The sequence below is a fragment of the Penicillium chermesinum genome (assembly GCF_028974085.1).
Source record: "Penicillium chermesinum strain IBT 19713 chromosome Unknown utg000005l:1.0-4115287.0:1.0-4118363.0, whole genome shotgun sequence".
NCBI lineage: Eukaryota > Fungi > Ascomycota > Eurotiomycetes > Eurotiales > Aspergillaceae > Penicillium > Penicillium chermesinum.
Genome location: NW_026695315.1, coordinates 1,802,625 through 1,817,901, shown reverse-complemented (window position 1 = coordinate 1,817,901; position 15,277 = coordinate 1,802,625). Strand labels below are relative to the sequence as shown.

At 51.5% G+C, this 15,277-nt stretch overlaps 8 protein-coding genes across 8 annotated transcripts; 5 read left to right on the top strand and 3 right to left on the bottom strand.

Moving 5' to 3' along the window:
• Positions 1-177: 177 nt before the first annotated feature.
• On the top strand, positions 178-2,117 carry N7468_006849 (uncharacterized protein; the record flags this gene model as incomplete). The annotated part of the gene is made up of 3 exons (XM_058476145.1): positions 178-192; positions 243-407; positions 471-2,117. 3 exons carry the CDS (start codon positions 178-180, stop codon positions 2,115-2,117), a joined length of 1,827 nt encoding a protein of 608 aa, XP_058329035.1.
• Positions 2,118-2,949: 832 nt separating this feature from the next.
• N7468_006848 (threonine aldolase family protein) lies at positions 2,950-4,032 on the top strand (the record flags this gene model as incomplete). The annotated part of the gene is made up of 1 exon (XM_058476144.1): positions 2,950-4,032. One exon carries the CDS (start codon positions 2,950-2,952, stop codon positions 4,030-4,032), a length of 1,083 nt encoding a protein of 360 aa, XP_058329034.1.
• A 341-nt stretch (positions 4,033-4,373) lies between these two features.
• N7468_006847 (transcription factor domain-containing protein) lies at positions 4,374-6,534 on the top strand (the record flags this gene model as incomplete). The annotated part of the gene is given in 6 exon segments (XM_058476143.1): positions 4,374-4,446; positions 4,461-5,006; positions 5,081-5,660; positions 5,732-5,936; positions 5,989-6,078; positions 6,133-6,534. 6 exon segments carry the CDS (start codon positions 4,374-4,376, stop codon positions 6,532-6,534), a joined length of 1,896 nt encoding a protein of 631 aa, XP_058329033.1.
• A 261-nt stretch (positions 6,535-6,795) lies between these two features.
• Positions 6,796-8,117, bottom strand: N7468_006846 (uncharacterized protein; the record flags this gene model as incomplete). Its single annotated transcript, XM_058476142.1, has 5 exons — positions 6,796-7,126; positions 7,193-7,736; positions 7,797-7,833; positions 7,892-7,911; positions 7,976-8,117. 5 exons carry the CDS (start codon positions 8,115-8,117, stop codon positions 6,796-6,798), a joined length of 1,074 nt encoding a protein of 357 aa, XP_058329032.1.
• Positions 8,118-8,954: 837 nt separating this feature from the next.
• On the top strand, positions 8,955-10,363 carry N7468_006845 (alkene reductase; the record flags this gene model as incomplete). Its single annotated transcript, XM_058476141.1, has 3 exons — positions 8,955-9,212; positions 9,321-9,956; positions 10,028-10,363. The coding sequence occupies 3 exons, from the start codon at positions 8,955-8,957 to the stop codon at positions 10,361-10,363; spliced, it is 1,230 nt and encodes a 409-aa protein (XP_058329031.1).
• Positions 10,364-11,254: 891 nt separating this feature from the next.
• N7468_006844 (uncharacterized protein) lies at positions 11,255-11,911 on the bottom strand (the record flags this gene model as incomplete). Its single annotated transcript, XM_058476140.1, has 1 exon — positions 11,255-11,911. The coding sequence occupies one exon, from the start codon at positions 11,909-11,911 to the stop codon at positions 11,255-11,257; it is 657 nt and encodes a 218-aa protein (XP_058329030.1).
• Positions 11,912-12,870: 959 nt separating this feature from the next.
• Positions 12,871-13,317, bottom strand: N7468_006843 (uncharacterized protein; the record flags this gene model as incomplete). Its single annotated transcript, XM_058476139.1, has 3 exons — positions 12,871-13,164; positions 13,239-13,278; positions 13,304-13,317. The coding sequence occupies 3 exons, from the start codon at positions 13,315-13,317 to the stop codon at positions 12,871-12,873; spliced, it is 348 nt and encodes a 115-aa protein (XP_058329029.1).
• Positions 13,318-13,794: 477 nt separating this feature from the next.
• N7468_006842 (EXPERA domain-containing protein) lies at positions 13,795-14,613 on the top strand (the record flags this gene model as incomplete). The annotated part of the gene is made up of 3 exons (XM_058476138.1): positions 13,795-13,993; positions 14,048-14,446; positions 14,513-14,613. The coding sequence occupies 3 exons, from the start codon at positions 13,795-13,797 to the stop codon at positions 14,611-14,613; spliced, it is 699 nt and encodes a 232-aa protein (XP_058329028.1).
• Between the last annotated feature and the right edge of the window lie 664 nt (positions 14,614-15,277).

Below are 15,277 nucleotides of genomic sequence, written 5' to 3'. Positions count from 1 at the left end.
GCGCCCCTCTGAAGGTTGCAAAGATCTGCAGTCCTCTCTTTCCCCTGGCTTTCAGATTCTTCGTTCTCCATGGCTTCGTTTTGACCCATATTCGCTCTTTAATCACCATGTTTTGGCCTGGCCTGTTGCTCTTCTCTAGCCCAGAATGCGGTCGCATGGTACTCGGACGATGATCTGATGTCCTTTAAGACGGTGAGTTGGCTCTGGCACGATGGATCGCCCTCGCGCTGACTCTGTAGTAGCTTCCGGACGTCAGGGCTGTGAAATTCGATATTCAATATGAGGATCGCGATAGTCTTGCACCGGGATACTGGTTTGTCTCGCCATACTTGCACATGGACACCGACGAGCCCCATACTCTGTATGAGCAATATCAGATCGGTCCCCATATCTACGATCAAGAAGGAGTATGTGTCTACTTCGCGCATCCGCGAATTGACTTGTGATACTGACAGAGTGATCCTGGACAGCGTTTGGTATGGACTGGAACATCCTTCTTCGACAATCGAAACACCTTCGACTTCAAAGTGGTCCAGAGCCTGGGCGAAGAGCCGCATCTCTCTTTAATTCGACAGTACAGCCACGACGCCGAAGAAGATGGCGACCGCGGATACGGTGTGATTCTCAACAATCATTACGAAATCACCCATATGCTCCCCTTGAGAGAAGACCTCGGGTGGTTTGATATCCATGAGTTCAACGTCCTCAAGAATGGGGAAACAGCGCTCGTTACCAACTATTTATCCCAAGAAATCACCCTCGAGGCCTATGGTCGGCCCACAGAGACAACTTGGCTGGAGTACGGCGGATTCTCCGAGATCGACTTAAAGACAGCAGAGATCCTCTACCATTGGAACTCATTTGTGGAAATCCCGTTGACTGAGAGTGTTCATTACAATCCGACCTCGATGGTCGAGGCGCTTCCAGGATGGGATTACGTGCATATCAACTCTGTTGATAAGAACGACAACGGCGATTATCTGATTTCCATGCGATTCACAAACACAATCTATCTCATTTCTGCACAGTCCGGCAGCATCATGTGGCGTCTCGGCGGACTTGCGGGGAACACCAGCGACTTTATACAAGACTTCACCTTTTCAAAACAACATGACGCTAAATTCATTTCTTCCGAAGGCACACGCCACGTCATTTCGATCCTGAACAATGCATCGGACGAGGAGTTTCAATCAGAGGATGTCTCCTCCGCTTTGATCGTGGAGATTGAAGCTGGTACAGAGCCCAAGACCGCTCACATTTTACACCGTTACGAACGCCCCGACAAGAGCCTTACTCGATTGCGCGGCAACTCCCAGGTGCTCCCCAACAAGAACATGTTTGCGTGCTGGAGTAAGGGTGGCTATATATCGGAGTACGCGGAGGATGGTAGACTCCTGATGTCCGCCCAGTTCACCTCCCCTCGCTACTCCAATTACCGAGCCTACAAGTTCGAATTCACCGGTCGTCCCAACACCCCGCCTGACCTCGTGGCATCTGTTTATGGTACCGACGAGGCAAACATGGTGACCACCGTGTATGTCAGCTGGAACGGTGCCACCGATATCGCGGAGTGGCAATTTTATGCCCAGGCTTCCGAGTTCGACGAGCGCGTGCCCATTGGCAGGATCGCCAAAACCGATTTCGAGACCATGTTCATCGCCAAGGGCTTCATGGACTGGATCTCGGTCGAGGCTGTCGATGCTAGTGGCGCTGTGCTGGGAACCTCTGACATCCACCGGTCAGCGTATCCTGATTGGCAAGCCGTTGGATACCCCGGAATCTCCGGCCTCCCCAGGCCGAACGATCCGGCAGGGCTGCACGTTGGCGTGGGAGCTTCGCTGAACGAGACCAGTGACGAAGAGAATATCCCCTCGTCGACTAATGCGATGGCCGATGCTGAGCTCAGAAAGGCCACCCACATCCTCTCTAGCGCCTACGAGACTATGCGCAAGGTCGGTGGGATCCTCGCGCTTATCATTCTCCTGGGTGGCATGGCGGGCGTCATGGCTTGCTTTATGTTGATTCGTGGCTGGCGGGTCCGGCTGTATCAACGCGTTCGATTAGAGGACGGGCTACCAGAAGAACAAACTCATCTTCGGCCTGAGATGGCCGAGTGATATTCAAGTTCTCGGTTGCCACTTGTAGCATGTGGAGTCCGAGTCCTCCCTTGCATGGTCCGTCGAGTTGTATATTCATTGCCCCGGGCGGGTTTGGGATGTAAATAATCTGGCGTTGTTGATTCTTTTCGGCCATCGGTCATGTGTGGTGGGGATTTAGGCTTTCATTTTTGCATAGCACGACGGTACTCAAATCTATGGTAGTTCATTACCACGTTGTTCCAACGATGCTTCAAGACCACAAAAACCTTTCCAAATTCAGATCTGACCGCGATTGGAGTACAAGGACTACCAGCAAATTATGAAAGCATGACTAGCTTTGAGGGTTTGTGTATGACATACCGACAAATGACTGCGCAAGGGGGGGGGATTTCCATGCTGCACATGCTCAATCCAAGTACAAAGCATTTTCATATTCATCATGTAGTAGCCCCGTTGGATTGAAGCCAATTGGGATACGTTTGGAGACCCATTGGATGCCGAACAATTCCGTTATCAGGTCGCACATGCCGCTCCCCCAACAAGCATCGCTCTTGAGTAGCACGCGGGGAATTGACCCCTCCCAAGTGGAACGTTTCTCGAAGTCCATGATAAGAAACTCAAACTTAATTGCAAGGGATTCCCGTCGGATCTCGGGAATAAAACCGGGTCTATTCCCGAGCTTCTATTCCCGCGATTATCAACAATTTCTCTTTCCCGAACGTTCCAAAGTTCTATTTAGGTCGAGGGTGACTCAGGTTTGCCATCATGCAATTAGTGCCACTCATAATATTCGCCTCCGTCGATCTGTCCCTATTTTGATTTCGATCGCAGACCGTATTTTATCGGGAAAATGCCTGCAACCAGTCTCTGCCAAGACGAGGCATGTCCGCCATACAGTCTCATGGACGATTATAGCGAGGGAGCCCACCCACAAATTTTAGAGGCGCTGCTCCGCACCAATTCCACACAGCAAGTGTCTTACGGAAACGACGAATACAGCAATGAGGCCCGTCATCTAATCCGAGAGAAGATTGATTGCGCAGATGACGAGGCCGAGATTTTTTTCGTGCCCAGTGGCACATCTGCCAATCTGATCTCAATTGCCAGTTGCCTGCGCCCGTACGAGGCAGTCATCACGCTGGACTCTGGCCATATTGCGTGCAAAGAAGCAGGCGCGATTGAGGCGACTGGCCACAAACTCATCCTGGTCCCGCCAGTGGATGGCAAAATGACGCCCGCCAATCTCCAGAAGGCCTTCCAGCAAAACCAGTTCTATCCACACATGGCCAAGCCACGGCTTCTTTACATTTCAAATGCATCGGAGACAGGCACCGTGTACACCAAGCGCGAGCTGAGCAATCTCTCTGCCATGTGCAAGCAATTGAAGCTTCTGCTTCTTATGGATGGAGCCAGAATCGGAACGGCCTTGTGCTCGAAGAAGAACGATATGACTCTCCGCGATATCTTTGATCTCACCGACATATTCTGGATCGGCGGAACCAAGGCTGGCGCGCTGCTGGGAGAAGCCATTGTGGTCAAGAAGGAGTTGGCAGAGGGGTTCGTTTTCCATCTCAAACAACATGGCGCTTTGCTGGCGAAGGGCCGCATTATCGGTGTCCAATTCATGGAGCTGTTTCGCAATGACCTTTTCTTTACATTGGCTACACACGCCAACTCTATGGCCGAGAAAATCTCGGCTAATTTCGAGTGTTTGGGATACTCTTTGGTAGCGGACACGGCTACCAACCAAGTCTTCGTCACTCTGCCTTCAACCTTGGTGCGGAGGCTGGAGGATCGCTTCCGATTCTATACCTGGGAGCACCTGGATGATGGGCGAATGGTCATTCGGATCGTGACATCCTGGGCCACGGATGAGTTGCAGGTCGACAAATTCAATGCCTGGGTGGAGCAATGGACGGTGGTTGGCAAATAGCGTATGAATGAATTAGCGATGCATCATGTAATATACTTAGCATATAGAATATAATCACCTTCGAATAAGTGACTATGCCTCATTTTGAATTAAGACTGCCACTGTAGAGTAATTGTTTGTTATCGAACAAGTCCAAATGAACGGCCGTGCGGCACAATAAGCTAAACCGTATTTGGTAATGGAGACACCTTGTATTTCTGGCGTGAATCCTCCCGCGTCTGTCGGAGCAACTCTGGCAAGGACGGAGGATTCTTACGCATCCTCGAGGTATCCTTGATGCATTGACACTGCCACTCAATCTATAGTGATTTGACTCCCAATGAGGCTGTCAATATCATGTAATGCTTGTCGGTGCGTGGTGTTCCGATCAACGTGCTTCGGGATCTGACATAATTATAGTCGTGCTAAGGTCAAGTGCATCCATGAAGGCAGCCCACCATGTCGACGCTGTGCAAGGGCAAAGGTGGAGGGCTGCACCCTGACTGACCCTCGAGTTTCGAGGCCAGGTTCTAGAGCGACGAGCTCCAAAACCACCCGGAAAAGCCGGGTATCGACTTCCCTGTCCCCCAATGTTGACGGGGAAATGCATGGACAAACCGTTCCTCGCCGAGCTTCTGGCAGTCCAGACCAACTGATATCAATTTTGCCATCCTCCACTTTGGTCACTGCCGTGGAGACATATCGCAAAAAGTTCCCCATTGCCAATTTCCTCCACTATCCCTCTTTAATATCCGACGTATCTTCGAATCCGCAGTCTGTTGAACCGGTATTCATTGCATCACTCCTCTCGCTGTGTACACGGTTTATTACCGATGATGTTCTCGAGGATGAGGAGGTATACGCTGACTTTGCACGAAAGCACCTAGCCCATCGGGTCATGGAAGCGCCTTCGTTGTATCTCGCTCAGTCTCTTGTCATGATCTCATTTTATGAATGGGGCGCCGGTCGGCCGTATCAAGCATGGATGTATAGCGGTACGTGCCTAAGAAAAAGAAGACCCCCTTTTGTAATAAAATCCAAGGGATTTTGAATGACTTTAGTTCAACAGGCATGGCTACATACATGATCCAATCGCTGTTGAAAATGGCGGATGACAGTATGGAGAATAATCCGCATGACTTTCATGCCTCACAAACCCAATACGAGCAGTTAGTCCGGACGTACTGGTGCTGCTTTGCGCAAGACTGTGAGCTCAGTTCTGGAGCTCGTCAGCATTTTGCCTTGTCTTTTTCGCAGATTTCAGTGCCATTACCCATCAGCGACCGCGATTTCACGTTTAACCGATTACCGGAGAAGAGACTAATGCCCGCAGACATGAATAAGAACTGCCCATCAGCCCGAGATCTGACCATCGAAAGTGGTCTGACTATTGTCACTCGGGGATTCGATATCTTTGTTCGGATCTTGAGGTTTGCAAATGAGCACCGCAGAGCTCTGGCTTCTATGGGAAATGAGGAGCCTAGCACATCGCCTCTGCACCAAACGTGGCAAGCACTTAGCGAGCAGTTGGATGAGTGGCGAACCTTACAGGATGTCACAGTTCGATACCCCGCTACCAGTGTCCAGGCTCATGTTGCGCTCGGCTATGGAGAACTGTTTGCATACATCAACTTGATCTACTTTATGAGGTACGGCTTCTGGCTCTTGGAAAATAAACCGAGGTATATGCCCCTGCAGGAAAGTTAACGTCAGCTCCCAGCATTCTATTTCTACATCGAGACCGCTTCCTGTCTAACCTCAAGCCCCATTCCGATGTTTTTCACGACATGAACGACGATGATCAATACGAGCCAGCGACCATCAAAGAGCTCTTTGAAGCAGCGCAAAACATAAGTGGAGTCCTGACGGCCCTGGAGGCTTCCGAGGCAGGCGTCATGACCCCGTATTCCGGTTTCAGCGTCTTCGTGGCCGCTCACATCAACATGTACGGCACTATCGCCCCTATGCGGTACCCAGGGGGGGCTAGAAAGAGCCGAAGAGGAGAAAGCTCGTAACCTCGCATACCTCGAGAGATTAAGCAAATTATGGCCCGTTGGTCGTAACTGGGTGAGTGGTCCTCAAAAATGAGGAGAATCCAGTCAGCTAACCTCATTGGCTTAGTGGCGCACTGTGCAAGAGGCGAACCGCTTCTATGAAATCGTGAGAAATAACCAGGCGCATGCTGGTACCGGCATGCACAGCCCCCGCCGATTCACTATTGGTGGGACACTGGATGAATATGGGGATATTCGATCCCGTCCTCGTGAGACGCAGACCAGCTCCGCGACGGCCGAATCTCACATGGGCACGTCCCAACCAATACCGCGGCAGATGCACGCGGCACTTCCCTGGATGGAGATCCTGGATTGTTTGCCCGCGAGCACGGAGCACTTGGTGCCCATGACTTTGAGGCAGACATGTTCCAGTGGCCATTCATTGACGCATCTTGGGCGGCTGGGTTTGATGCTGGCATGGATGGACTTTGGCACAACTCTGGGCTGTTTGACCATTCCCCTTCCTTGAGGTGAAAGGTTTAGACTCAACGACCCGAAAATCAGAACTGCATTGCTCTTTTCTTTCTCTGTATTATCTGCCAACATCATATACATGACAGACTGCGGCCGGGATGACATATCTTCCTTTCTTGTGCCACGATAGTCGTTGTTCCTAACTATTTCTTGTCTAGGACAAGGTCTCAACTCTGGATGTCATGAAGAGATAAGGAAATTCTATTAGTCTAATAAGGGTCTTGATCAAGATTAGTCGTACACACGTCTGGTACACTCATGAGCGCCGTGAATGGCCATCGTCGCTAACCCGATCGGCGCTCTCGACCGTTTGCTCCATTGCAACTGTCTTTCGGATCCCATTTTCACGATAAAGGGAGTCGTTCCCTTCAGGCGCACCGGCAAAGGTGATAAGATGGCTTTGGTCTCCAAAGTTGAGCCCGCTATTGCCGGACCTGGAGCCGGAGGCGATCTTCCGGTCTCCCAAGGGCACTTCCGAGCTCTGGTTGTAGTATTTCTGGGACGCGTACTCCTTTCGATAGTGTCTAATAAGGACGTTCAGAACGGGCAGGCATGCGCAGATGAGACCGAGACCACCTTCCGCATTGCTAGCGAGAGAAATCGGCGTTAGTACGGACAAGGCTCCGGCGGCCGTTGAGATGGAGGTTCCTTACCCGGATAGGATAACGCAAATGAAGACGATCGTCTGGTTTGGCGAGCTTCCCCTGGACAAGACGAGCACTAGTCGGTACACACTGAAGCCCGTGGCCAAGCCACCGGCACTGAGCAGGCCAATGACGCGCAATTTGCGGTTCCGTGACATTTGGAGCGACCATGTGAGTGGTAATGGAAGAATGAGAATGATGGTATCGCTGACCATGCTGATTACGGAGTCGGCGATGAGAGCTGCCCTTTGATCCAGGCAAGAGCCCCCGGGGAGGGGGCCAAGCCAATACATCGGAATCGGGTCACAGATGCGGATCTTCACGATGAGAGCCGCCAAGTAGTAGCAGCAAAGACAAGCGAGGAGAATATAAATGAACCACACTTTGCCGCGGTAAGGAGAGAAGATGCGAGTGAGGATGGCTAAGAGAGCGATTTTCACGGATAGTGCCATCGGGCAGTAAAGAGTTGTGGCGACATAGCAAAACTTTTTAAAGAGTGTCTGGTGGGCCTCGCTCACGTCGTCGATGTTGTAGCCGCCGCCATATTTGCCGACTAGATGAAATCGGTTTAGCTTGTTTGAGAGCATTTGTTTGTGGATGGAATACCACTTACGAACGATGCCAATCGCACAATAGCCCATAAAAAGAACCTTTTCCCATCTCGTTAGTTTTCTCAAGCCACGGAGGCCCCATTGGCACGCAACATACCCAAGATATGGCACAGGCATCTGATCAGGGAGTCAGTTGGATCTTGTTCAAACACAATCTCGAAGCAGATTCGATTAGACTCACAGTCCTCAACGCCGAGGGCTTGCTTGAAGCGAATCCGGGTGTAGAAACGCAGGGCAACAAAGAGAGACACCAAGGGAATACACAGTGCTTGAGTCACTGTATTGACTGTGTGCAGGACATCCTTGGGGTTCTCAACTGTCATCTTGCTGACATCTGGCAGGACATACGGAAGAAGTCCAGGAAGTCCAGGAAGTCCAAGAACAGCCGGGAAAGCTGGGAAAGCTGGGAAAGGGTTCGTTCATAAACGGCTAGTAACGGGGGGCCCTACTTAAGATTCGCGCCACGCCATCAGGGTGTCGCAGGTGCATAAAAAAAATTGGATAATATTTAGGCAGGTGAGCGGGAAGCGCGGATGTTTTTTCCTTGTGATCAGGAGCTCCGCTCATCTGGAACTGTTATCCAAACTTTAAAAAGGCCATCCTTGCCCTAAAGGGCCCCGAAGGTTGCGTTATCGCAGGGATAGCGGCTAGTATAGGAGACTAAAGATCTAGTGTTCGCGCAGTCATGAATTTGCGATCAAATCCCTGCACATGATTGGCCAGCTCGTTTCCGCCGGGGTCCATCGTACTTTTGCATCCCTACAATTGCATTGTTAGCCTCATCAAGGTGCAGGGCAAAATATTAGGAACCTTCCATCGCACGTGAAGAACCATGTCTTGACGCTTTGACACGCTGCTCACGGAAGATCGGGCGTGATTACGTTGCGAAACGTCGGTAAACGATCGACTTGCATGGCGCAAATCGAATCCACTTTATACTCTATCCTCGGCCCGTCACTGGCAGGCGCCAGTGGGCAGCCAGTGGGTAGCCAGTGGGTAGGGCGGATCGCCCAATTTACTTAGACTTTTTCCTTTCGGGCCAGGCGAGGCTGGAGGTTTGACAGCGGGATGTCCTTTGAGTTTCTCGAGAAAGGGGGCGCCCCCATTCCCACTGGGATTTCCCTCTCCTTTTTTCTTTCCAGTCTTCCCTCGGATTCCAAATGACTATTCGCTACGGGAAGGGCGAGAGCTCCGCCCTATTCGAGCCTTTGACTATTGCCAATGGCAACATTAAACTTAGCCACCGTGTCATCCATGCGCCACTGACCAGGAACCGAGGCGTCCCTCTGAATTTTAACAGCACCCCGGAGAATCCCAATCGAATTTGGGTTCCGGGTGAACTGATCAAGGAATACTATGCCCAACGAGCCACGGAGGGAGGCCTGATCATTTCAGAGGGCATCCCACCTTCCCTAGAGGTAATCCCATCCCCCCAATATGTCTGATACTTCTCATTTCCACTCCCCCCCCCTCCCCGAACCCCCACCAACATCCCCCACCCGATCGATGCCTAACCGCTCCTATAGAGCAATGGAATGCCTGGCGTGCCAGGCCTTTTCACGCCCGAACAAGCGGAGGGGTGGAAAAAGGTTGTAGACGCCGTCCACGCCAAGGGAGCCTACATCTACTGCCAACTCTGGCACGCCGGTCGTGCCACAATCCCACAGATGACCGGTGCGCCCGCCGTCTCAGCCTCGGCAAGTGTGTGGGACTCGCCTACAGAGTGCTACACCCACCCCCCTGTGGGGTCCACGGAGCCCGTCCCGTACGCCAATCACCCGCCAATCGAATTGTCGCCTGCGCATATCAAGCAGACTATCGCCGACTACTGCGGGGCGGCCAAGACCGCTATTGAAATTGGCTTCGATGGCGTCGAGCTTCACGGCGGCAACGGCTATCTGCCCGAGCAGTTCCTGAGCTCGAACATCAACAAGCGCACGGATGACTATGGCGGCTCTCCGCAGAAACGGTGCACGTTTATCTTCGAGCTTATGAGCGAGCTGGCAAAGACGGTCGGAGAGCAGAATCTGGCTATTCGGCTTTCGCCCTTTGGGCTCTACAACCAGGCTCGGGGGGAGCAGCGCATGGAGACTTGGACGCATTTGTGCGAGGGGTTGAAGAAAAATCATCCTGCTCTGTCTTATGTTAGCTTTATTGAGCCGGTAAGTCTGTTATGTGCACCTGAGGGCTCGGGGGGGGGGGGGTATTTGGCTAACGGCTTTTTGCTTCACAGCGCTATGAGCAAGTCTTCAGTGAGGAGGAGAAGGAGAAGTTCCTGGAGAGCTGGGGCCTGGGAGATGTGACGCTCGACCGGTTCCGTGCCATCTTTGGCTCCACTCCCTTCTTCTCCGCGGGCGGCTTTGATGACAAGAACGCCTGGGGGGTGATCGAGTCGGGCAAATATGATGCTCTTATTTTCGGCCGCTACTTCGTTAGTAACCCCGATCTGGTTCACCGGCTGAAGAATGGGTTGCCGCTGGCAGCTTACGATCGATCTCGATTCTATGGGCCGTTCGAGGACAATGCGTTCCATTATACAGACTATCCCTCCGCTCAGCAGGAGGCTTAGAGGTACACACTATCATGAATTAGGATTAGATGAACAATAGAATCAAAACAGAAGCACTCGTGGGCTGCGTCAGGGCCCGGTCCACAGCAATGGGTCACTGGTCATACTTGAATTGGACTAGCAAATTAACAGTAGCTGCCATGGTATAAAAAGACTATCCATGAAATCTTCCTCGGTTGCGCCCTCGGCATCATTAGCCTTGCCTACAGGCAGCGGCGCCTTGGCTCCAAACTTGTCCAAGTTCTTGATGATGGTATGGATGAAAAAGTCTGACCCTAGAAAGTACATTGCACCTGTCCCTACCATATCAGGATCAAGGAGGAGAAAATCACTTTCCCGAGTTGGGAGATCGTTCAGCCTTATCTCGAACGTCGAATCGGAGATCTCTTTGGGGAATAAGTATCCATTGCTCCACGTCTCTCGCAGTTCTAGGAATGTGGGGTTAGGGCTTCAGGGGGCGGGAAATGTTTCTCCAAGCCACAATCAGATTCACAGGTTACAGGCTGACCCGAGCAGCCGGATCTGAAAGCGCGCACCGGGGCGGGGGGGGTGTTTCGAAGACGTAAGACGCCCCATCGAGAGGTGCACTATCTTTGCTTGAATCTATCTCGCCTTTATACTAAGGTGTGTTAACTTGCAGGCCATCTAGTCATTTCCCTGCTGCAGCCACTCCTGGAACTGGAGCAGGGCCTGATATCGATGAGATAGCTTATTCTGGTGACGTCAATGCTATAGCAACGGGTCGAGGGAGGTAAGCACACTCTCCACGTCGCTAGAGGGGCTGTCGCTAGGGGGACTGTTGCTAGGGAGGGCTGCCGCTGAGGGACGTACCTGTTAAGTCTGCCGGCTGATGACTATTCGGTCCCCCACTCGAACCCTGGGAACTGGGGATTAAGGGCGGCAGATTGTAGCCCTGGCCCATTGGACAGCAGAACCCGTCTGGATCGATCTGCAGACGACATACGTCAAGCTCGGTCTGCGTGAGGGGTGAAGTGTGCCGCTGGTGGAACGCAGCCAGAATGTCACCGGGGGTGACCCCTTGGACCTTGCGGACGCCGCGGCGGGTGTCGCGAAGGCGGGCGACGATGGCGCGGTTGATCGCCGTCTGGCCTCGTTGAAGGGCACTCGGTTCGCCACTAGCCGGTTTACCTGGCGGGCCATGTTGGGGTTGTGGACCTTGCGATACATGGCGTATGCGTCGTCGCGGCCCCAGAAAGCCACCGCGCGGGCACGTAGCCGCTCGATATTGGCTCGGTCATCCAGGGCCTTCTGCGATGCACGTGTTATAGCGGCAGAGGTGTTTTGGTACTCGCTCTCTTCGACCGTGGCACGCCAGATCGCCTGGCGGGATGCAACCTGGTCATGCAGCTGGTCGAGCTGGGCCAGAACATCGTCAATGGACTGCGCCGGCGCGTTGCTTGTGGTAGGCTGAAATTCCAAGTCTGTTGTGGGAAGGGGTCTGGAGGGTCGGGTGACGATTTGGAGTCTGGACGGTGTAAGGGAGGGGTAAGAGGAGGCGGGAGATAGAGGGCGAGAAGGGGTCGACATCTCGAGTGGGAGATCCGGGTCACAGGATGGGATTAGGTAGATTGACCTGGTAGGGAATGTGCCGTTACGGATCCGTGGCGCCGCGATAGATCGATCACGGCAGTTGTAGGCATGAGCGACGAGAATTGGGGAAGGGGAAGAAGGAAAGAAAGATTGGGGGAGGCGAAGATATTTATACCCAAGCAGGTGCAAACGGATTTTAGGCTGCATCGAAGTTCAGATGAAAAGAAGATTGGAGGAAACAGAAGCTTCCAATTATACAGCGCGACGGATGCATTGTAGAACGTAAAAAGGACCTAGATTCAGCCAGCATCAGCCCGCTATCTTAGACGGTTTTAGAGTATAATTATCCTATAGCAAACCCTGATAACAGAGCTTCGAGAACAGACAGTAATCACGGCCAACATATCAAGTTGAACAGAGAAAATCTGAGGAGCGGCCGTCGGAGCGTAAGAAACAAGGGGTGGAAATATAGCAAATAATGAAAGAAAGATAGGGCTGATTGATAGGTCTCCCTGGACGATCGACCAATCAGGACCAGGGTAGATGTGGGGGGGGGGGGAGCAATTCGGGAGCCTCAACTTCTAAGCTCCAATGCTAGGGCAGACCACGCGGAAAGAGGTCGGCAGTCTGAAACGTCAGGCTGTCACTTTTGAGCTCAGAAACGGGTTTATAGTTAACTGCGCAGTTAGATATCGAGATCGAGATAAATTGAGCTATCTAATACCATCCAATCATCTAGCAACTCTATGTGGCAGTCAATTCATAGATCCTTTGGTCCCTGAATTTCTCCGACCGAACGTTCCTACTCCGATCCCTCCAGCTTTTACACGAGTTGGATTCGACCGACGAAAGAACTTTGTAGGGGAGGTGGTGGAAGCGGAATACACAGACTTTTGCGCCCCATTGTATAATTGGGTTTGAAGTGACGCCTGATACATCATCTGGCAGAACTCAAGTCACCGGGTGACATAGTCAGTTTTGGAAATAAATGCAGCAGCAAGGAGGCAGTATGGACAGCAGATATTAACCATGTCTCGGCCCAGAGCTTCTGTCAGCGTGATGATACCCTTTCTTTTGGATAAAGCTCGCCTCGCCCATGTCCCAGACACAAACTTGCTTCCAGGCTTGAGCAGTTTCCAGAGTTTCCAGACCTCTTTCATTACATCTCTCGGGTCATTCACGGCACAGAAGACCTGGATGCTCAGCACGGAGTCTACGCGGTGAACAAGGAGCCAATTCCGATAGCGACGCTATTAGCCAATAATAATACTGAGTATTTAATGGCATTCTCACTTTACTACCAGGAATATCGAGTTAGGCTTACCGTTGGCTGGGTCAAGTCAAGATTCAGAATCAGGTTCTTCCTGGTTTAGTTCTGCGGAGCTATACCATGCCTCATCCATCCCGCGCTATTGTATATGATTGACTCGTTAACCCTTCCGGGCTCTACGGTGTTTCATCTTCTCTAGTGCAGTCTTCGGACTAAGTGGGTACTATCTATAGTCTTCTCTAGTATCCTTAAGGCCTCAATATTTCTGCGATGTGTAAGATTTCTTCTAAGAGTTTTTGCACTTGGATTACTCTACAGGCTTGGCGCTGGGCATGGTTCGACTCGGAGTTGTGGTTTCCGGTGGCTGGGCCTCCAGAACCCCAGAATGAGGTCCTGGATCGACACTACAAGCTGCAGAGAAGCAGCCCGCGTCCCGCGGGACCCGAGCGCCTCTCCCTCGCAATCTGTTTGGTAATCGAACTCCGGTTGGTCTTGATGGGCCCCCACAAACCATCACTTTATAATTACAATCCATGGTCCCTGAGATCGTACCTAACTCTCCAAGATTCAAAACACTCCATCTCCTGCCCTTGAATCCGAAGACTGCATAATGTCAACCTCGCACCCTTACTATCCCGTGGGCGCAGAGATCCCAAATTACATCCCGAACGAATTGGGTGCTCTAACGCTGTGTTCGATATTTGCTGTCGCGTCCATAGCGGTTCTGGTCATCTCCAGAGCCGTCGCGATAAGACTCAATCCTCAGATTAGTTTTTACGAATACGCAAAAGTATTCTGGTTTTCACTATGTATGCACAATTGGTCTCGATATGAACGCGAGCTCCCTACTAACAAGTAAACAGGTTCGCCGATTCATTTCGTCCTCGAAGGCTACTACGCCCGTAATTTCGCTACCCTCCAGGGATCTCTCGACCTCCTCGCGCAGTTGTGGAAAGAATACTCCTTATCTGATTCTCGGTACCTCACCTCGGACGGTTTCACCATGTGCATGGAGTCCGTGACAGCGTGGTGCTGGGGCCCGCTGACCCTCCTTCTTGCCTACTTTACCATCACGGACCATCCTTTCCGGCACCCTTTGCAAATCATCGTCTCAACCGGACAGCTCTACGGCAATGTGTTGTATCTGGGGATTGTTGCTTTCGACGCCTCTGTTTATGGACTGCAGTACTCACGTCCTGAGGACTATTACTTCTACGGCTACTTTGTGCTCTTGAATGGTTTCTGGATCGTCATTCCCATCTGTGAGTTGTCCCATTTATTATTTCCCCCTCCCCCGGGATCGCAAGGAGCTGGACTGATTAGAACAGTGCTTATTGCCGAAAGCGTGAGAGCTTCCGCAAAGGCGTTCGCCGAGTTGCAAAGGCTGAAGACGGCTGGTGTCAATGGGGATGCGAAAAAAAGGACTTGAGAAAAGTTTCTCAAGATCAAGGCAGTTCAAATCGGCTTGAGTTGACCTGAAGAGAAGTTGGGGGAAAAGTCCATGCACCATGAAGCCCTGATAGGTGGAAAGGTTTTGAAAATTCGTTCAATTGCCGAGCTCACTCTGGTTACTCTAATAATCAATCATTTACCACTGTTCCAACTCCATAGAGTCAAATTATAACATCTATCCCTCATTTAATGCCTGTTAATGAGGATTGCACTTTGAACATTAAATCAGCATACACACCCCTTCTCCGTCAAACGCTGGAATATGAGTCGGCACCAGTCCGATGTTGTCCTGGCGTTCCTCGTTACCAATTCTTATATCCATTGAGAACTCCTTCTAATTGGAGAACGGGGATATAAAGATTGGATCAGCAATGCCTGCTCCACGTTTGCCTGTGGCATATATGGGACCCGCTGGTAGTGCCGAGACCAGAGATCCAGTTCCATTTCTATTAGGCTAAAGATCACCACATGAGGTGCAAACTCCTGAAAAACCAAGAGATGGATGGAATTCGACAGAAGAAGATTTATGCAAAAAGAAGAGGCAAAAAGGCGGAAAAAAAAAGAAAGTGACCAGACCCGGGCTCGATCCGAGGACCTTATCGGTGTTAACGATACGTGATAACCAACTACACCATCCGGCC